The 22,759-nt window shown below is 42.1% G+C and overlaps 2 protein-coding genes across 7 annotated transcripts in view; one reads left to right on the top strand and one right to left on the bottom strand.

Annotated features, from left to right (window-relative positions):
- The window catches only part of GNAL (G protein subunit alpha L), a 171,929-nt gene extending 163,878 nt beyond the window's left edge, over nt 1-8,051 (top strand). For all 6 annotated transcript variants that reach the window (XM_083746799.1, XM_083746800.1, XM_083746801.1 and 3 more), the window contains 4 exons: nt 160-280; nt 648-778; nt 2,639-2,706; nt 3,171-8,051. In XM_083746799.1, coding sequence (XP_083602925.1) covers nt 160-280; nt 648-778; nt 2,639-2,706; nt 3,171-3,317 — 467 coding nt within the window. In that variant the 3' untranslated portion in view covers nt 3,318-8,051. The remainder of the gene's footprint in view (nt 1-159; nt 281-647; nt 779-2,638; nt 2,707-3,170) is intronic.
- Nucleotides 6,292-21,921, bottom strand: MPPE1 (metallophosphoesterase 1). The gene is made up of 10 exons (XM_083746807.1): nt 21,713-21,921; nt 20,123-20,513; nt 18,172-18,280; nt 15,986-16,089; nt 13,428-13,508; nt 12,371-12,479; nt 9,406-9,477; nt 9,178-9,300; nt 8,053-8,193; nt 6,292-6,758 (listed from the first exon to the last, which is right to left on the bottom strand). The coding sequence occupies exons 2-10, from the start codon at nt 20,395-20,397 to the stop codon at nt 6,576-6,578; spliced, it is 1,197 nt and encodes a 398-aa protein (XP_083602933.1). The 5' UTR covers nt 20,398-20,513; nt 21,713-21,921; the 3' UTR covers nt 6,292-6,575.
- Nucleotides 21,922-22,759: the final 838 nt, after the last annotated feature.

Consider the following 22,759-nt stretch of genomic DNA (forward strand, 5'->3'; position numbering starts at 1 on the left):
GTTGATCTGAGTTTCTAAACCTTCAGAAATCTTTACCATTTTGTCTGTATATCCTAGATTGCATTTATATAAATACCATCATAAAACATGTTTATTTACTGTGGCAATGAATGCAACACAGTAAAAATCTTATTCTCTGGGTGTTCTGTTCTCCTCTAGATGTCACAGCTATTATCTTTGTCGTGGCCTGTAGCAGCTACAACATGGTCATAAGGGAAGACAACAACACAAACAGATTACGGGAGTCCCTGGACCTCTTCAAAAGTATCTGGAACAACAGGTAAAATTCCCATACAACAGAGCAACTATATTGGGAAGGGGGAACAGTATGTAGCATTTCTAGCTCTCCATCCTCTGCTGCCACCAGGTAAGCACTGGCACACTGGCCTGGGATGGGATGGGATACGCAGAGAGTGAAGATCACTTTCTGTGCTCCCCATCCACCACCACCACTGGGTGCAGCAGGCGGGAGCAGGACGCATCACGTGATGCCAGGCCCCTTCAATGGGGGGGCAAGTCGCCCCCCCCGCTTCCAAGCTTCCTTGCCTTGCTTCTGCGTTGCCAGAAGCAACTGACTGGCTGCTGTTGGAAATTAGGACACTGAATGATGTTTGTATGAGATTATTCTAACATGTGGGTCTTTGCAGGTGGTTACGGACAATTTCTATCATTTTGTTTTTGAATAAACAAGATATGCTGGCTGAAAAAGTCTTGGCAGGGAAGTCTAAAATTGAAGATTATTTTCCTGAATTCACACGTTACACTGTACCTGAAGATGGTGAGTTTCTTATCTGCATTGTGATTAAGTAGGTAGGGTAATCTTTGGTTTCCTTTAAGGTCATGCATAAATTCCTTAAATAACATATATATCAAAGTAAATATATCAACGCAGAAGTTAAGATATATTTTGTTCCAAGTAACACTAATAAACCTTTAGACAACCAGTAGGCTGGGTTAGTTCAGATGGAAGTGTGGCCTTGCTTGGCAGTCACCTAAGAGAGGAAAACCAGCAGGGAAGGAGGAAAGAGTGGTGAAAACGTCCAGCAATTGGGCTGAGCTGCAAACCATCCTCAGGATTGGTGGTATCTCAGTAGCACCCACTACTTCTGCTGCAGCAGGTCTGAGCAGAAGATCTGACAAGATACGCCAGTCCCCTCTGCAGCTCTGACATGGTCATGACAGAAGCAATTAACAGCTGCTGCCTCAGACAACCTTTTTGGCAAACTCCTTCCTCTTCCCAAACTTGGAGAGCTCAGAAAGGTAGTTCTTTCCTGACTTCGCATGCAGTTTCAGAGGGCCATAGTTCTGTAGTGCGAAAGGTTCCAGATTCAATCATTAATATCTCAAGGTAGGACTAGAAAAACTCCTCTGTCTGAAGCTTTGGATAACTGCTGCCTGTCAACGAAGACAATACTGACAGGGACAAATAGTAGCTTCCCATGTCCCCACATTTCAGAATACCTCTGCAGGTCAGTACGATATCAGAAACAAGGCCCAGCACCTCCCTCAGAGGTGGGGTGGGGCCACTGGCAGGCACAAATTTTGGCTGACTATCAAGGTCAGATTTGTAGATCCCTGCCCTTGTGGTGCCTTGCACAATCCTCTACTCTCCCACATTATCTTAATCACTGTTCCTTCAGAGCCCTTCTATAGTTTCCCTTTGCCTCAGTAAGTTTTTTCTCTCATTTTCCACCTAATTTTTGGTCATATTTATCTTTCTCAGTCCCTTGCCCGCTTTTCACTCTTTCATTAGCCTTCTTGCTTCTGGACTTCCTGCCCTTTGGGTTTCTTAATTTCCAGATTCTTTTCCCAAACTCCACCAAAGTAACAAATACTCAAGAGAAGCTAGACTGAAAACTGCTTAGCTCCTTGAACTACTGAGCATTCCATGTGACTACACCAGATGAGAATCATGTATGAAGGTTTCATTGCCACAACCAAAATGTAGATAGCCTGGGAGCAAATTCTCTATCTTGTTTAAATGTTAATGCGTTCTGTGTATTATTCTTCCTATTTCAGACAACTGTTGCTTTGTTGAGCAATTCCTTTCTTCCAGCTCCTCACCATATTGCGTCGTGTTAGGGCACTTCCCCAACAAACCCACCTTGATGCCAAGCCCTCCTACCCTGTTCACAACTACCCTAAAGGCTGCCTGCTTCCTCCTCCTCCTCCAGACTCAGTTTTGCCCTTATAGAACTCAAACCAATACAAAGGTCTCTACCTGCCCTTGGATCTGGTTCCACCTACTGTTGACCTCCCTGCGTTATGCCCTACTGGCCCAAAAAGCACCAGTCACCACTGGTTAGACAGTAATCAAGAGAGCATTTGCCCTCATGGGAATATTTTAGCTGATGTATATTACAATGATGAAAGTATAAGTTGTAGATAATGATGTACCTAAATGTTACTATTGCAAGGAATGTCCCTTGTTCAGGGAGTTCTGGGGATTAAGTGTGTGAAATGAGGTTAGTTTTATTTAAGTTAATAAATGTTCTTACATTTGACAGTATTGGCCATAAAATTGTACTGATACATAAAAGGCAGTAAATTGCCCATGCTTATCTAATCTGCCTTAACCATGCTTTCCTTTTTTACATCTACATGTCATTACTACTTATTTATTTAATGTTCCTAACAGCAACGCCAGATGCAGGAGAAGACCCCAAAGTTACAAGAGCAAAGTTTTTTATCCGGGATGAATTTTTAGTAAGTGACACTTTAAAAAACATTGACTGGCTGTGTTAATTTACTGTCGATAAACTCATTTGACCCGAAAGGAGTTTTAGTATAATCTTTGAACATTATAGAAAATGCGTAACAGCTTGAAATCCAGCTGTTATTTAATTATTAATCAACAATGTCCCCGTTTTATAAATCAGGAAAACATGCCTGGTCACCTGTCTAGTGCGTAGAATTATTTTGTCTTCTATCTGGTATTCCTTTTAGAATGACTTGCCTTTCACCTCCAGCCCATTTGTGTGAACCAGATAACTAAGATTAATTCATGTAACCTTCTGGTTTTAGACTGGACACACACGCACAATTTGCCATCTCCAGGTCTGCCTTCCACTTCTCAAAGCAGCACTTTGTTGTGTTGATAGCTGCCCAATGGCAGGTACAGTTTGTGCCTTTCAAGTCTTGAGCCTGTATTGGTTTTCTTCCCCCTGCAGAGAATAAGCACGGCGACTGGAGATGGAAAGCATTACTGCTACCCCCACTTTACATGTGCAGTTGACACAGAAAACATCCGCAGAGTGTTCAACGACTGTAGAGACATCATTCAGAGAATGCACCTTCGGCAGTATGAACTATTGTAATTGAGAACACCATGGAGCCTGTGGTTTTAAACATCATCTTTTTTTCCGACTTCTTCATGTGAAGTAAGAGGGAGATGCTATATAGATACACGTCTGCCTCCTCAGTTTGTTTACTTTGATTAGCCTTTCAACCCAGTTCATGCTTTATGGGACGATGTGTGTGCTTTATTTTTATATGCCACTTCTGTGTCATTCCACTAAGGCCTTTGGCTACCTCTGTTTCCTTAGGTTTGGTTGCATTTTTGTTTTGTTTTTAATTGGACATAGCCTGCTAGTTGTTTTTCCCCCCCAGCAGGTTTGTTCAAGCTGGTATCTGCTAGTTGGGCGGCACCATGTCATACTTGCAGTGTGCATGGGTTTCCTTTCTACCGTGACGCTGAAGAGTACTTGATAGATTGGGTGGGGGGAGAATAATGCACTTTGTTTTAGGGTTGTGAAATACTGTTGAGGATATATACACGCGTGATGTAGCAGCACCACAATATTAGTCACAGTTTTTAACATAACTGAGTTGCAGGTCAGCTGACAAAGGTGACCTCCTCTTCTAAGCCATTATTGGCACAGGAAATAGACTAGATAGTGAGGCACAGGGAAGATGAGCAATTTTTCTGGAGGTTTGGAGCCAAGAGTCTCTACACACCTCAGGCATTTGAATTCAGAGCTACTTTTTCAGACTACTTGCATCTAGGCAGAAAATTCACCCTCACTTTTGTTTCTTCTGTCCACAAATGATCCAACTACTTTAGATCATTTTTGGACAACAGTCTTCTCCCTATATATATAATATATATATAATATATATATTATTTTTGTTTTACTGCTGGTTTATTATTATATTGTACAGACTGTAAAGTGTAATATTATTTTGTACAATTTTATTGAAGATAAATACTTGTAGAAGATCTTTGTGCCTTGATTATGGCTGTACCTGTAAAACGAGCTAAGATGTAAGTATGTTTTTGATTGCGCTGTACAGCTTGATGTCAACTTTACCTGCAGCAGTGACTGAAGGTAAAAAACTTCTCTGTAGAGTTTAGGGTTTTTCTGGTTTATATAAAAACAAATGCTCTTTAGTATAAAAATATATAAATTATGCAAATTTTAGTCATATACCTTTGAAAGTAAGTTATTACTGCCACCAGATGTTGCAGCAAATATGCCTTTCTCAGTCTTAGCTTTAAAACACTGAAATTGATTCAAGTGTCCAAATTGCAACCTGGTGTTTTCATGGAAACCAAGGATTTTGTTTTACCTTTAAAAAAACCTATGTTCAGTAATTCTTTGGTCATTCATAGCCAATTTCACAATTGCAGATTGTGAATGTGTAGAAGCACCATTAGATAAAGGCTCTTCAATCTCTGTTGCAACAGCCGCTTTCATTGTGCAAATTGGAAGAAAGAAGAAAAGGTTTAACCCTTGTGTCTGGCCTAAGAGAATTACAAGATGACAATTTTATTTCTCTTAATAAAGAGACCTTAGAAAATGGTTTTATTTTAAATATTGTAGAATCACAATGTGTGGATATATCTCAAACTTGAATAATTTATGCAAATGACATTCACAAAATAAGTTGTGGTACAGTATAATATAAAAGCAAGAATTGCAGTAGCAATAAGGCATGTCCTTCTCAGTACTATAACACTGCTTTTATATTTTATACATAGGTGTTATGTCGGAGTACATAGTTTCCTGTGTCCAAGGTAACCTGTACAAACGTTTAAAATTTGTAATTGCAATAACAAAATTTAGAAGTGTTAGCCTACATACCTTCATAGATTATGTAACTCTTGGATTATCTTCATCCTTTGCTTTAAATTTAAAGGCAAATTACTCTTTGAAATATTTTCAACCACCCAATGTGAATCAATTCTTAAAGGAGGATAGCATGTTTGTTGTTTATGTAAGCCCAGCCGTTTTTCCCTGACAACTGGGCAGACATGTTGTGGTTGTAACTCTGCAGAGGGGTCACATTAGTAATCTTTCTAGGTACTGTATTTTCTAAGAGCCTTTTCAACACTTTAGTTCCACTCTGAAACTGCTAGTTGGATATATTTTAATGATTTTTCAATAATGCTAACCATGCATGTTTCCAAAACGTTAGAAAGACACAAGTGTTTAGGATCAAAATGCAAGATTGTGACAACACCATTTCCCATAAAGTGCATCACTAATACCAAGCATCAGGCCTTTCACTCTTACTGCATTTGCCCATCATGGTAAACCATAGTTAATAGCTTACCTGTAACAAAGATGGCTCCTGCCACAAAGTGAGCAGGAGAAACAAATCACAGACCTGGCTTAGTGTAACATGTGGACTTGAGGATTGTGGTTTGTTTCTCTATGAACAGACCACAGTTGGTAAGCCAAGAAATAAACCTTGACTTCCCCTCTGTGGTTTGGGAGTAAAATAAACAACAATCCTCAAGTTTACACAGGGGATTGTGGTTTGTTGCTCCCATTCATGCTAGAGGAGAAATTTCTGCATTTACTGTAAATCATTTGCTATGGTTTATTGCAATGACGCACTAGGCCTATATATAAAAATATGGGGGTGGGAAGAGAAAGGAGCTGCTTGCCTTCTATTCCAGAGATTAATTTCAGCCAGACATCATAGCACGTGCCAGTGGGATACATAATACGTCTACAGATCTAAGAGGTTTGTCCTCAATTTTCTGCCTGGTTAGCCAATCCTCTGCAAGCCTGTTAGGCAAGGATTTTGATGATTGGCACATGACTGCCATCGAAAACTACATCTAACCTAAAACAAGGAGACTTCTCTGAGGCCAGTAAGCTACTTCTCCCAATAGCCCTTTTTTGTAATATCTTATTGTAAAATAACTCTACATCAAGGAAAAGAAGTACCACACCAGATGGTCTCGCAGCAATAACACTTTAAAATTATTTCCAATTAGAAAGACTGAGCCTCTAAGCAGCATAGGACACTAGTGCAGACACAAGAGGAGGCTTGTAGGACTTATAGTGTACAGTTACAAACTTTTAATATACATATTTGATACAAAAACTTTAGCAAGAAAATGATTCATTTGATTGTAGAATACAATATTTTTGTACAGCATGAAGCATTCAGTTAACTTACCCTGTAGTATAAGTCATATCAACTGTATAGGACTTTCTGTATGTAAAGGCAACCTGCCTTTGGGCTAGCAATTCAAGTACGCATTTGCTGGCATGAATGTAGTCTGATGGACTGTTCTTTAGCTTTGGTGTGTCAGTGACCGATTACAAGTGTCTGACTCTTCATACTGCTTTATATTTAGTGATTAAACGCTGAACAAAATGAAAAGGGGTAACGAGAGGGTGAAAGTGAGCTAGTACGAGGACCAAAAGCACAGCTCCTGCTGCACAGTAGATAGTAAGAACTGTGTTCTCGAATGGAAGAAAGCACTTATAGAGAGAGAAGTCGGTTGGTGTTATACTGCCCTGAGAAAGAAAGGAAAACAGCATTTTATAAGATATGGGGCAAGTGGTTGGGAGCCTGTATGCTTTACAATTATACTAACGGTAGAGTTCAGTTTCTCTCATAGCATCAGTGCTCTCAACTGTCCTGTGGATAAGAGATGCAGACAGCTTTAAAACCTATGTTAGATATTCCATTTGTTAAGCACTGAGCTGCCTTGAGACTATTTTGTGCCATTTGAAATTTTTTTTTTTTTTCAGTAAAGAACACAGCAGCTGCTATTTGGCTGGGCAGCTACTCAGACCGCATAGCACCTACTGGCGCTGACCTGGGGAATGACTTCCACATAACTATGTAGGATTGCAGGCTAAAGGTGCTTAATTGTGTTGGATGGTGGCCACTAAGTATGTGGGGTGACAAAGCATACGAGATAAAGCCAGATTAATAATACTTGGAGTGTTGGGGGAGGGATCACTGGTCTGCAGGTAATCTAGGCCAACAGTCAGATACCATCTACTCCTCAAACTGCTGAAAACATGATATTCTGAAGTAAACTGGATTATCTGGTAAGTAAACACTCTAAACAAAATTAGGGAGACAACATGCTTTCCAAGTACAACTGTTTTAACACTGTGTTACTTACTGAGTGAGGAATAACTTTCATCTATGAACTAAAACTTATAACCAATTTGCTTTCCCCCATGCACAAGAGGCTGAAAAAGTAAACTTAGCACAGAACTGGTTTTTGAAAAGAATAAATATTTAAATGTGTTTTAGAACTGGGAAACTTTTTGTGCTTCAGGTTAATCTATTTAGAGTTGTAATCTAGGATACCCAAAGTAAGCAAACTGTGAATTAGGTTCATCTGATAGAATTTTGCTGCCCTATGAGATAGTAAGTTTGCACTTTTGAAAGACAGAAGAACCATGCAGAAAAGATTTGGTCCTGTGGATAAATCAGCTAAGCAAAAACAAGTCTTAATACTGTTTGTTGCAGACTACTGATGATTGTTGCAGTCCAATTGTTTACACTGCATCCTCTTTATAGAAACATACTAAATATAGCTTGTATGTAGACATGTTTGTAAAACCTACAAAAAAAAAATACTTTGCACTATACAAGCAGGATGGCTACGCAAGTATGTGCTTTATAAAGTGGGTGCTTTGTATTCAACTTAAGTGTACTTTTGGAGAGGATGGGAGGAGCTGTTTTGTTTTGCTTTTTTACAGGTAGCATCAGTCTGAGAAAATAGCTGATTGCTATGTTGATTTATATTATGAAAAATTATCTGACAAAATAAAAACTATTTAAACTTACCACTATGAAACTAGGATTGTTTCTGTTCCTCCAACTGAATGACGGAATACTGATTTCTGGGATTTTCCCATTATGCAACACTTCACAGGCACTGTGGGTATGACCACTCAAAATGAGCCGAGGATGAAACCACCATAACAGCTATGAGAGTAAAACAATGTTGGCATTTTAAAATGTCTGATTTAAGAAAAAGAAAAGTGCCACACAGCTTGATATATTTTTACTTTGCTTTCAAGTTTCCCCTTCATTTCTTTAAGTCAATGCTAGCACAAGTTTTCACCCACACATGCAGTAAGATGCTCTCAAATAATGCAGGGAACGATCACACATACAGGAGCACAGCTTGGAGTAGGGGAGGTGGAGGAAGGAGGTCTGCTCTTACCCTGGGTTCTTGGTTCACTGGGCAAGGCCTAGTAACCAGCATGCAGTTGCAGCAGCCTGACAACCACTACAGACTACCTGCCCAGCCTTTCCTTGCACCTCAGCTCCAGAGCACAAACCGGTTAAGGATCAAAACATCTACTTTCCTTGGGTTGGCTCCAGCAATCTCTCCTACCCAGTTCAGTTGGATCCTCTGAACATGATCATCCCCAACTGCATGAGTGAAGGAGGGGGTTGATTAGCTAAGGCAGGACTTCATGCATGTACCAAATGCACAGCCTGACTCAAGAGCAGACTCATGCAGCCTTCCTGACTGATTCTGAACATAACAGGCTGCACTCTTCTGTGCATACTTTGCAGAAGCTGCATTATATTTCTAGTAGCCTTATTTGAGTATGCTCTTTTATGACCAGAAATAGGAATGCCATTAGACAAGGAAAAACAGTTTTATTTTGATGGTAGTAAAAAGCCGCCGTTACAAACACTATTGTTACAAGAATAGCTCAGAAATCAATGAAATTAAGAATGGATCAAGCAGTGCATGACGGGGGGGGGGGGGGAGAGTGGGAGAGAATAAATAAGAAACATGGCATTCTTAAGATTCTTTGACTATCCAAGTGCCCTGTTCACTGATACACACGACGTTAAGCAATAATAATAAAATTACAATTTGCTAACAAAATAGGCAAGCCTTTCAGGGCTGCTAGTACACATCTTGACAAAGATAGAACACATTCAACATACCTTTTGAGAAGCTTCTTTTGAAACCACATCGTACTTCTCTTTAAAGATGTAATTCTTTTTATCCAAAGGAGCTGAATCTTCCCCTGTACATTTTGCGTCACTTCTTCGATAAAGAGGATAATGCTGAAAGGGATTAAAACCAAGAAGGAAACAGCACATTAACAAGACAATAATGCATTTACGCTAAATAAAAGTGCAAAAATGACCCATTTCCCAACACAAACACACCTGTAATAGAATTGGAGCTGAAGGTGGGAGCTTGTCTACATCGCTGCACCTTTTTGTGGACTGACTTTGTTCCTGTCAACAAAAACCAAGCAAGTGTTTGTACACAATCCTATATCGCACGATAGAGGAGCAAATAGAAGAAGGCTATTTTCAGGAAAAATCATGAGAAATTAGTAGGTCCAGTCTATGGAAAGACAACTCCCCACCTAGAAGCTCTAACACAAGATGTGCCTACCATGTACAAAGTACTGCTGACAGTGTTGAGACAGCGGATGTATCAGAGATAGATAGAAAAATGGCTAAACCATACAAAGTGGACTACAACAGAATAACACCACACACACAACTACAATTGGGTGACAAATAGCAGAAAGCAGCAGTTAAACAGCCTAAGGTTCAACAAGAAATATAAAGTCTGCAGCTAGTTTACTGTTAAAAAGACCAAGCAAATTGGTCTGCTGAAAATACATCAGATTTGCCAGACAGTGAGCCTCACTGAAGATGGCATTGCACAAATGGTGCTAGAACACAGAAGGCCCTTTCTCCAGTCACCACACTTCAGATAATCATCACCACTTAGAATTGCGCCCCAAACGCCAACCCGGGTCATATTCAGTGGAATATGATCCTGGTTAGTAATTGCCAGCCTAATTTTTGTACTAACTTGAATTTTCAAAATAAATCCTGCACACAGCAAACTGCAGTACAGTGGTACCTCGGGTTACGTACTTAATTCGTTCCGGATCTCTGTTCTTAACCTGAAACTGTTCTTAACCTGAAGCACCACTTTAGCTAATGGGGCCTGCTGCTGCACCGCCGGAGCACAATTTCTGTTCTCATCCTGAAGCAAAGTTCTTAACCTGAAGCACTATTTCTGGGTTAGCGGAGTCTGTAACCTGAAGCATATGTAACCCGAAGTACCACTGTAATCTAATCTAGTAATTATCAGGGAATGGAAAACTGGTCAGTTATCTGTAAGCAGGGAAGAACAATGCTGATGCACCAGCCTAAACTTGTGGAAGCAGGGAATACCACAGAAGCCACTTGAACCTCTAGTGACAAGTAGCCTCCAACTACAAACCTGGTCCTTCCGGGTGAGTGTTACCCCATGCAGAACAGGATGGCACTCTTATGGTCAAGCATCCTCCAACAGCATCTCCATCTTATCTGGGATGAGCTTCAGTTTACTGGCCTTCATCCAGTCCATAATGATTTCAAGTACTGGCTTAGCACTACGTTCCTCTGAGAAAGGGTATGATGGAATTTAATAACAAATACTACCACCCAGAAGTGAAGAGAGTGGAGGTAATGAAAGCTGAAGCAATTACCTTTGCAACAATCACTATTTTTACATGCCCTAATTCAGTGATGGGATGCTGGCTCTTATAATGCCATGCAGATACTTCACCCATAAATGTTTTTATATTCATTTTAATGGAGGGTGGCTGCTGAACAACTTCAGGCATCCCTGGAGGATGCGGACCATTTGGATCCCTTCCAATCTGGATTCTGGCCTCATCATGGGCTGAAACTGCCTTGGTCGCACTGGCTGATGATCTCTGGTGGGCTAGGGACAGAGCTGTTTCCCAGTTCTGCTGGATCGCTCAGGGGCCTTTGATACCATCGATCATGACATCCTTCTGGACTGTCTAGAGAAGCTGGGGGCACTGTTATATAGTGGTTCCACTCCTTTTTCCTGGTCTGTATCCAAAAAGTGGTGCTGGGGGATGAGTGTTCAGACCTCTGGGCTCTCACTTGTGGGGTGCCTCAGGGTTCCGTCCTCTCCCCTATGCTTTTTAACATCTACATGCAGCCGCTGGGAGAGATCATCAGGGGGTTTGGGCTGGGTGTTCATCAGTATGTAGATGATACCAAGCTCTACCTCTCTTTTAAATCAGAACCAGTGAAGGCGGTGAAGGTCCTGTGTGAGTGTCTGGAGGCGGTTGGAGGATGGATGGCGGCTAACAGATTGAGGTTGAATCCTGACAAGACTGAAGTACTGTTTTGTGGGGACGGGGCAGGTGGGTGGCGGACTCCTTGGTCCTGAATGGGGTAACTGTGCCCCTGAAGGAGCAGGTGTGCAGCCTGGGAGTCATTTTGGACTCACAGCTGTCCATGGAGGTACAGGTCAATTCTGTGTCCAGGGCAGCTGTCTACCAGCTCCATCTGGCACGCGGCCTGAGACCCTACCTGCCTGCAGACTGTCTCGCCAGAGTGGTGCATGCTCCAGTTATCTCCCGTGGGGCTACCTTTGAAGGTGACTCGGAAACTGCAATTAATCCTGAATGCAGCAGCTAGACTGGTGACTGGGAGTGGCCGCCAAGACCATATAACACCAGTCCTGAAAGACCTACATTGGCTCCCAGTACGTTTCTGAGCACAATTCAAAGTGTTGGTGCTGACCTTTAAGCCCTAAACGGCCTCAGCTCACTGCAAGAAGTGAGATTACAGGGAACAAGGCAGAGGACCTTCTCAGTAGTGGCGCCCACCCTGTGGAACGCCCTCCCATCAGATGTCAAGGAAATAAACAACTATCTGACTTTTAGAGGACATCTGAAGACAGCCCTGTTCTGGGAAGTTTTTAATGTTTGAAGTTTTATTCTGTTTTTAATGTTCTGTTGAAAGCTGCCCAGAGTGGCTGGGGAAACCCAGCCAGATGGGTGGGGTAGAAATAATTTATATAATTTATTGTTGTTGTTGTTGTTGTTATATGGAGGAAGCAAGTTTCCAAGCATTAAGAGAAACAGCACATCCTTATATAAAGTGAGAAGGCAGAGAGATGCAAGAACTCCATGCACACATTAGAGCAACTGAACTTCTCAGTAATAAAAGTCACACATAAAAATAATGTATGCAAAAACAATATATGCCAATAAATCACAAACAGAAGCCAGTTTAGAAAGATTATTTTGAGCACCTCAATATACACGGATGAAGCTTCCCAGTGAGGTAATTCTATCCTTACCTGCAGTGAACAGTTGAGTTGATGGGAGAGTTCTGCAAGCTTTGCTTCTGCAGTTTTACAGATGATGCAGCCATCACCCTCAAGAGCAACACTGTTCACCATAACAAAGCTACAAGTACAAGAGAAGAAATAATGACATCGATGTGCAGTATGTCTGCAGTAAGAAGCAGCTCCATGCTCAAAATCAGGAAAACTCAACAAGGTAGACATCCTGCATCAAATCCAGAGTGCTGTTTGGTACATGCTCCAGCTGCAGTGCAGTGTTTTCTCAAACCATTGCCCTAAATTCAGCCACTCTGACGATCCAAAAGGCGTAGTATTCTACATCATTTTATATGCTTACAACAGGAGTTGGCAACCCTGGGCCAAATCAGGGATTCTTCACCTTTCCATCTCATTCCTTGCAACCATGTGGCCCCAATCTTATCTCCATGGGTCACATCAGGGAGGTGCAGGATTTCTAAAGATACAAGGAAGGACACGCTGCACATAAGATGGGAATCACACCTAGGAAAAATGCATTCACTGTGGAAAAGGTGGAACGTCACATTCCTTCCCCTTTTTAGTAATTGCTTCTTTACTTGGGATAGGTGCCAACCAAGCTGGTGAAAGATGGAAGACATGCATGTGTGGGAAAGGGAGAAAATGCATAGGGGAGTGAGCTATGTGTGCACATGCTTATTCGCCAGTGTGGACCTCCAACCAATTGAAAACTGAAACTGCAACCTTCTCCTTATGGATGATTCTTTGATCCCTTAGCACAAAACAAAATGGATATTGTTTTAAGTTCCATTACCGTCCTCTATATTAATATGCATGATATTTTTGAACATAACAGTGCACAATAGGACTCATTCCTAGGTTGATGTGCAAGACTGAAGCCTAAATATGTACTTACGATACAAATGCTGCAGACCAACTTGGACAAGTGTCTTCAACCTTTTCATGAATTTACACCCCACATAAGGTTAAAACTGATACCTTCCTGCCAATGGCAGATACAAAATGTAAATAAATATTTAAGGTGCAGTGCAAGTGAACAAAAAAAAGGACTCACTTTATCCCTTTCCGAGTAATCAGCTTCTCTGAAGTGAAATTGAAAACCTCTGAAAAACGTTGCAACTTGTATTCCGTCATTCTGTGTGAAATTTAAAAAAAATCTACTTAATTTAAAATAAGTTATAGTGATCTTTTTTCTGAAGCTTTAATTTAAAAAGCTAACTATCAAGCTTCAGTCAGATAATGTGTGTATCTAAATGTTAGTTTAAAGTACAGTCCGTCGCAGTTCCTTTATAAAAGTGCTTCACAACAGTGGGGCAGACTTTCCAATGAGCATTGAATGCCTCAAAATTCACACAATTCTCACAACTGCTACTCTCCAAAAATCATCATTAATGTTAACAAGATTTTGGTTTTGAACTAGTTTTCATTTTGCGCCTGTGTATTTTGGAGGCCAACATAGCAATTTATTTTCACCAGCTTTTTGTTTTTCATTTCTCACATTTTTCCCTTTGACAGACTTTCATACACATGGTCCTGCTGTTGCATTCTTCCATTTATCTGCCAGTTCCTGGATGTCAGACAAGTCAGGGCTCAAATCACTTCCTTCTTGAAGCAAATACCGTATTTTTCGCTCCATAGGGCACACCTAGTTTTCAGAGGGGGAAATCAAGGAAAAAATTTGACACCCCCCCCCCCAAGCTCTGGGAGCAGCAGACAAGCTGCACGCAGCCTGTGCACTTCTCCCAGACCCCCCTGCTATTGCGGGAGGTGGGGGAATTCCCCCATCTCCCCCAAAAGCCCACAGGAGGGAGAAGGGACTGACTTGGCCAGTCAGTCCCTTCTCCCTCCTTGGGGAAAAGCCCCCAAGAGTAGCGCACTCTTTAAAGGCTGCGCGGATCCTGCGGGCTTTTCCACCGAGCTTGTGGAGCTGGGGGGGAGCGCTGCTTTCCCCCACCACCAGCCTCAAAGACCAGACTCTCCTGGCTTCAGCGAAAGCAACGCGAAGCCTCCAGAGCGCAGGCTTCAGAGGCTTCGCGTTGCTATCGCTGAAGCCAGGGAGCCTGCATTCACTCCATAGGACGCACACACATTTCCCCTTCATTTTTGGAGGGGGAAAAGTGTGTCCTATATGGTAAATTCACTTCTTGGGGGGGAGGGCAGGAAAACATATACATTCCTGATCTAGCTGCTTGTAGTATATGGCCTTTAAAGACAGCTCAGTATTAAAACCTGTCCTCAAAAGAAAACAGGCAAAGAACTGAGAGTGTGAACAGCTGGGTGGAAACTACACCAAGTGTTCTGCAATCCTGGCACCACAATCAGCTAGTAACACAGGATCTGATGCTGAAAAGAGAATCCTTTTAGGCAAAAGGGATTATCACTCTAGGTGAAGACTTGATGTCCACAATACAGCTGGGTTAAAAGGTTTTGCACTCATTTCCACTCCCCTTATCCTTAATTTGTTGACATTTGGGGAATGCTTGAAATGGGCAAAACATTTCCCCAGTGCCCTGGCAACATGTTCCACGTTTATACTCAACTTGCAGCAATGGAGCTGCTGCAGAACAACAAAACAGGAAGCATCACTTCAGAAGTGCATTAAAAGAAGAAGTGGTGCATTAGCTGGAAGTGGATTGAAGCTTCCCTCAAAAACGTTTTTAAGAGAAAACTTGCAATACTACAACTTAAGTCCACAGCAGCTGCATATTATGGTATGTATCTAACACTTGACTTCAGTGCTGTGTAAGTACTACAGTGGAACCTTGGGTTGCGAACGTGATCCGTGCGGGAGGCACATTTGCACCTGGGACGCAGGTGGCGCTGTGGGTTAAAGCCTCAGCGCCTAGGACTTGCCGATCGAAAGGTCGGCGGTTCGAATCCCTGCGGCGGGGTGCGCTCCCGCTGCTCGGTCCCAGCGCCTGCCAACCTAGCAGTTCGAAAGCACCTCCGGGTGCAAGTAGATAAATAGGGACCGCTTACCAGCGGGAAGGTAAACGGCGTTTCCGTGTGCGGCTCTGGCTCGCCAGAGCAGCGATGTCACGCTGGCCACGTGACCCGGAAGTGTCTCCGGACAGCGCTGGCCCCTGGCCTCTTGAGTGAGATGGGCGCACAACCCCAGAGTCTGTCAAGACTGGCCCGTACGGGCAGGGGTACCTTTACCTTTACCTTTACTGACACGTCTGCGCACGCGCAGGTCACGATTTGGCGCTTCTGTGCATAGCACGATTTGGCACTTCTGCGCATGCGCCAAAACCCGGAAGTAACCCATTCCGGTACTTCCAGGTTTGGCGCAGTGCGCAAGCCGAAATCGCATAACCTGAAGGATAGGTAACCCGAGGTACCACTGTAAATGGCACACTTGTTGCTACCAACAGATTGAAGCATGTTAACACTGAATATGGAGCAAGGCTCCTCCAGCCCTCTATGTGCACAGGCATAAGAAGGGACAAAGGAACACTCTGTATGATTTTGCATGTGTCCAATAAATATGTTTCCCCCCCCCCATAGATTCAAACCTATCTTAAAGCATTTAGTTTTATAATGGAACGTTCTTCTCATTTTGACAATTCCCATCTCAGTACTGCATCCTGTTAAAAAAAAAAAAATACTCACTCATAATGAAAGCCAATGTCGTGGTTGCCAACAATAGCAATTAGCTCAACAGAGGCTGGATGCCTAAACATTTTCTGATAGCGTCTTACATCATCTGACCAGGCCTGCAGGAAAATGTAAAGGTTCTAACTGTATATAATCCAATTTAAATAACTATTATTAGTTATTGCAGTTTGCCCCATATTTCTACTGTCAGTAACAGCAATATGTCATTACTGTTACCGTGAGCTGGTTAAAAGCATATTATGGTTGTACAGCGTTAATACTGCAATAAGTCAATAAGTGACCTGCAACAATGCATTTAAGCCCACATAAATAAATCAAAGTAATGTGAACACTGGGCAATCTTTCTCTCCTCAACCCCAGCAGGGCAACTTTGACATAGGCAGGACCATCCACGTGTCAATCATCCGAGGTCATGTGCTTGACAGGCAGACCACCTCACCCATCTGTCAAAGTTGGCCCGTGGAAATATTCCTAAGCAATACTGAATTCCTCACACATCAGTCGCTGCATGAAGAATTGAGTCCTGCTTTTTGCAGCCACATCTCCACTTGTCCTACATCCATCATTTGATGCCAGGTGAGGGTCAGGGAAAATGGCCTCTTGGACCATGAAGTGCCTAAAGCATCTTCTTTTGCCTGAATGCCAGAGACTCCCCACCCCACCTATATTAAAATAAAATAAAAAATCAGTAACCCAGTAACATTTATCAGAATATAGCACCACATTTCTTTTTGCATAAGGGTTATGACTAATTGGGCACTAATAAGGGTACTGACTAACTGGACACTAATATTGACAAAGGATAGATTCTCACAATCCTTAACTGCTTAAGTCAACATAAATTGCTTTTCAGAATCTCTGTGCATGCTAAATCAGTCATGTGACTCACTAAACCAATACTCTGTATACCTGAAGGAGCATCTCCACCTCCATTGTCCAGCCCAGACACTGAGGTCCAGCTCCGAGGGTCTTCTGGTGGTTCCTCCACTGAAACATGTGAAACTACAGCACCCACCCTGTGGAACACCCTCCCATCAGATGTCAAACAGATAAACAACTATTTGACTTTTAGAAGACATCTGAAGGCTCAGTGGAGTTTTTAATGGTTGGTGTTTTATTGTGTTTTTAATGTTTGTTGAGAGCCGCCCAGAGTAACTGGGGCAATGCAGGCAGATGGGAAGATTATTATTATCATTATATTATTATTATTATTATTATTATTATTATTATTATTATTATTATTATTCCTACAGCTGCAGCGTTCTAAATAATGTGCTGAGTGGAAATCCAAGGTGGGATTCACCTAAAGAAACCTTTCACAAGATCTGCACAAGGGCTCCCAATTTTACAAAATTGGCCCTGGAGCTGGCAGGGGGGAACCCCCAGAACAGTGCAGGGGACTTTCATGGCAAGCTGGAATACCTGCATGGATGGAACAGTGCAATGTTTAATTCAACCCTCAGCTTTTAACACACACGCAAAAATAATCTACTCAGCACATTCACCTAGTTTTAACTTGACAACAGCAAAAACAACAATAAAAAACCTATGCAGATACATTTTCAAATAGCCTCTATCTAGGTCAGGAGTGGGGAAGCACTTTCATCTGGTGTTTCAAATCCAAATGTGACACACAGGTGGTCATAGTTGGCTAAAACGGCCCTGTGGGCCAAATTAGGAACTTTAGTGGGTCTAATTTGACCCACAGTAAGAAGTTTCCAATGTTCAATCTAGGTTTTCCTCACTCGTCTTTGCTATGGACAGAAAATATTTGTACTGATCCCATGTGTAGCTTACTGCTAGCTGATGAATGCCTACATATTATTGATGCATCTCTCACCTCGTCTTAAATTAAGCACGAGGAACTACTGGCAAAAAAAGCATAACATATCTGTGTTAGCAGATCTCTCCTAAAAGCACTGAAGCAACTGCCTAGTACTTGTCAAATATGCCTGTAGGAACTACATAGTCCAATGTGCTACCTAGTAAAGCAGAATTAAGAGCCCAATGACTTCCAAGTTCTTTAACTTAACTGCTACTGATCAGGATACCTGATAGCAAAGATGACTAAGCTTTAAAAGAACTATATTAGTTTCCTGGTCTCATTCTTTTGTGCAAAACACTTTCAATGAAATCTTATTTTGCTTCATGAACACTTTAATGTTTCACACAATACCAACCTGGGAAGAACTCCATTTCCCTTCATCAAAGATATCACCCAGGATAAAGACTATTTCTGGCTGCAGAAGCCAGAGAGCAGTTTGGAAGGCTCTCTCCATCTGCCATTCCCTAAGAGAATAAAAAGGGGTATCAGTTCAACATACTTAAGTGAATATTATAAGCACTTGTACCAATCTGTCCATGTTGACCTGCTTTGCTTTGATTTGTCTCCACTATACTGGGTGGGTATTGTAGTTCCTAAGGTAAATGTTTTAAGTCTGAAGAGATGTGGTTGTATTGCAGGGCATGACTGTAAGTAATAGATTTTGTGATCCTTCTGAATGAATGCTAGAAATATGTACGGGTTAGTGGTCAGTGGGTTTCATATAATTTCCAAGTGATGCAAGTTTAAATATGGATTATTTTACATACATTTCTACTGAGTTTTCTAACCATTAGGTTGAACCTTTGCAGTGGCAGACCATGGGGGTCTCAAATTTCAGTGGTGCCCTGTGTGACACTAAAATTTCCCATCACCACCACCTCTCACCTTCCATTCCCCTGAGGTGCCTCACCGCTAAATCCGCCTCTGACCTTTGTGTCAGCATAATTTATTTTAAAACTCAGAGGCTGAAATTTTGCAATTTCAATTTGTGCACTTTTTATTCCTTTTTACTTGGACTGAAGCATACAAGGTATCTGGTCAGCTTGATAGCAAAAAACAACAACACTGCTTTAGCCACGTTTTCCTACACACAGAGAGATGTAGAATACTGGAAGTGTATAATTTGCCATCATGAGATCAAATAACCATCAAGCCTGACTACACCCAGTCATTACCTCATCTAACACAGTGAATGAACATGAATTATTTGTGTGAACTCTAAAGACTATATTTTAGCTTAGCAATAGTCAGGATATTACCATTCCATCAGTTGGGAACCAATTTTAATTGGTAAGACTTCGAACGATTTTTGCTACCAAGGGGATTTCCATTCTTTTTATCCATGTTTATACGACCAGTCCAAATAAAGAAGCTTTAGAAATAGGCTGATGAAAGACTTCTTATTATTATTATATCACAGCACATCTTGTATTAAAAATAGTTTCAATTAGGATGCAACCTGAACCTTAGATCCGTCAGAATGAGCAAGTTAGAACGTGGCAGACCGTTGGGCTCAGCCAGCAAGTTCCCAGCTCAGCCAGACTACACTAGTATAAGAGGCTCAACTGGAAATATGGAGGCATAACTCCCTCATCCCAACTAATACAGGGCTAACTGAAACCAGTAGAACTTGTGCCATTCCAGGAGAGGTGAAATGGGGGAAGAGGCTTATGCTGAATTATAACTCTGTTGAGTTCAGTCATGTGTCCTGGCAACCCAATGAAACTTATGCCAGCAAGAAGGTATAAGTCAAACTCTATTTTAAAGGCTTGTTTCCCCTTTGCCAGCCTCAGGCCAGCTCAGCCAGCAATACCCCTGGCTCCTTCTTGAACAGTTTGGATCTAGCATGCTTTATACCAGCTCAACTTAACCCCATGCTACAGTCTGCATTGCGCTCCCCAAAACGTTGCAGAGCCGAAGAAATGCAAAATGAGTATTACTTCAAATATTACCACAAGAACAATTCTGGATTCTCAAATTTAAGACAGTTTTCTGATAACAGTATAAAACTCATTAAAACCATTTCAGAATACCTGCGCTTTTTATGTTATTTTGGTTCTGGTGTGTTACTCTGGTGAGTAATAGCTTATGATTATCAAATTGTAAAAAAAAAAATCCACTTCTTTCAATAGATATATACTAAAGTTTTGGCAATATTCAAATATGAATGAATGGTTTAGCATGTAAATAATCAACAAGTCACGGGTATTTAGTGGTTCATAACCCTGGTTTCATGCATGCAGAGGCCAACTGGAAAATATATGTTTACAATAAATTGCTGCCTGTTACTGATATTTAGTTCTTACCTTCTCAGCTTGTCTAGCCAGTGACCACTGAGTTCACCTAGTAAATGAGTATCTGATAAAAACATAGCCTTCAAGACAGAATTGGAAGTCTTTTCAGTAGCCCTTGGAGCCTGAGCTTTCAATTGCGGCCAGTGACAATGAATTATAACTACGTAATAAATAAAAAATTCACAGAAAACGAACACAGAAAGAGCAAAACACAAAAGCTTCAATGCAAAAGTGCCTCCTCTCTTCTCCAAAAAACTGTTTGGGATCCTAAAGTGCAAAAGTGCCATATCAGCCTACAGGCAGGTCTTTCTCCCCACAGATGGTACCAATATCCACCTACTGAGGCCAGTAAACCAAACCAAATGTGTGTTTCAATTTTTGTTCTTCACATCAGACAGGAAACCTGCAGAAGACAGAAAATAATAAATACTATGAATTCAGTAAGTGATCCAAGCTGCTTCCTCTAGGCTCCAAAACACAACGTGAGAATGTTGATAAAAGTGATCTAATTTACAGGACTGGTGTAAGAATTACTTAAGTAGCATAATACCTTCTAAAGCTTTCTATAAATATTACTCTAAGTCAACAATAGTATAATATATTCCTTAGGACCAACTAACACGTCATCAAGTAGCAAAGCAAGCCTTTGAGTTCACCAGAATTTTCTTCAGAGCAACGTTACAGGGGAGAGCAAAGATGTTCCTGTGTGTGTTGAAAACGCTTCTGAAATACTGTAAATAAAATTGTCCAGTAGCACCTTGGAGACAACTAAGTTTGTTCTGGGTATAAGCTTTCGTGTGCAAACAAAGAAGTGTGTAGGCATACAAAAGCTTATACCCAGAAGAAACTTAAGGTAGTTGGTCTCCAAGGTGCTACTGGACAAGATTCCCCCCCCCCCACTGCGTCAGACCAACACAGCTACCTGCCTTAATTTGAAAACGCTTCTGTTTGCAATTATACCAATAATTTATATTTATTTCTGCAGTTCACCCAGTGAGCCCCTTTGGTAACAATCGAGCTAACACGAAGCAACAGCAAAGTTCAGGTGAAAGCCATGGAATGATGCATCTTTTCTCTCGCCATTTTGTGTGTGGAACCTCCAAGAGCGAAGAGCTCTGCTCAACTTAAAAGCTTGCTCGCTCGCTACTGTTGTGACCCGTTTTTAGTTGGTTGTAACAAAGACATTATACATCGGCTGTATTTGGATGGAAATAGAGAGATAACGATGTTTAATTTTACCTAATGGATCAGCGAGGCGACTTGCAATTTTTGTCAGCTTTTAAGAACCACCCGACTACTTTGCAAGCATCTCCCAGGTACTGAGTAAACGACATCATAAAACGAGCCCGCCTCTATTACAATGACCCTCCTACCGCCAAGGAGGAAGGAAAGCCCCAACAATATATTTCTTTTTGGTAGACCTGGGAAAAGGTCAAAGAGGCAGAATAAAGCCAGGCTTGTATAACTTTCTCCTGCAGAAGGGGAGGCATTTCTAAGGGGAAACTACCGAAGGCGGAAGCAAACCTCTTTCCTCTCACAATAAACAACCCGCTTCAAGGTGGTGCTGTTACTGCTGCTGCTGCTGCAGCTGCTGCTACTCACCCCTGAGAGGAAACTCCCGCCAGGAGCGGAGCGAGGCTCCCCGCGTGAAAAGACGGAGGCCGGAGAAACTCCCCGCCGCTTTGCACGTGTCCCCCCGCACGTCTGGAGCGGCGCTTCCTGCGGCATCCGTGGAACGGCGAAGAGCTCCCACTCCGGAGGTCAGAAAAGCGACCGAAGCACTTGCTATTGGATGCCTCGCTTCCTGAATCGCCTCGTTCTCCAGTCTTGCGCGCCTCTCATTGGCGCCGCGGAGGCAGCAGTTTGATTGGCCGCCGCGTCGCTCTGGGCTGGAGCATGGCGGCTGCTGCTCGCTCAGAGATGGTTATCCTGGGCAGCTGTCCCTGCACAGCTGAGGCGGAGGGCGCGCAAGGGCGATGCAGGCGACTCGGGGTAGTTGGTTTCATTAACTTAGCTAGAGGAAACAATAGTTCGTTCAAATTCATTCATTTTTATTATTTATTAATTCATGAACACATAGCATTCCTTTCTCCCACCTCTCTGTTTTGTGTTTTTCCTGCCTGTGAAGAGCTTGTAAGCTTTGTAGCCTCTTCAGAGGCCCTCGCCAAGTGTGAAGCGACTGGTAGCTACTGGAGAAAAGGCTTTTTTGGGCGGTGGCATCGCAGTTACAGAATGCCTTCCCTAGAGATGCCAACCAGGCACCTTAACTTGTAAGCCTTTGAAACCACTTGATTTTGGATCTGCTGCCTGTTGCGGTGGCAAGATGTGGCTTAACAGAAGGTTACTCTAACCAAGATTTAAGAGCTGCTCATTGTGAGACAGACTCTGGAATAGGGATTCAACTGGTTTTGGATGGGGAAGTACTCCTTTCCATATTGGATCACTGCAGCAGGTCTACCTTTGAAGAGTCTTCAGAAGTTACATTTCGCCCAGAATACAGCAGCATGCATGTTAATGGGTACTTGTTCCTGCCCTGTACTTGTTACTAGATTCCCTTTCAAGCATAAAGCAAAATTTTGGTGATTGCATTTGAAGCCCAAAACAACTGAGATGCAGGATATATTGGGAACCACCACCTCTCACCCTCTA

Source organism: Podarcis gaigeae, assembly GCF_964106915.1.
Source record: "Podarcis gaigeae genome assembly, chromosome: 7".
Taxonomy (NCBI): Eukaryota; Metazoa; Chordata; class Lepidosauria; order Squamata; family Lacertidae; genus Podarcis; species Podarcis gaigeae.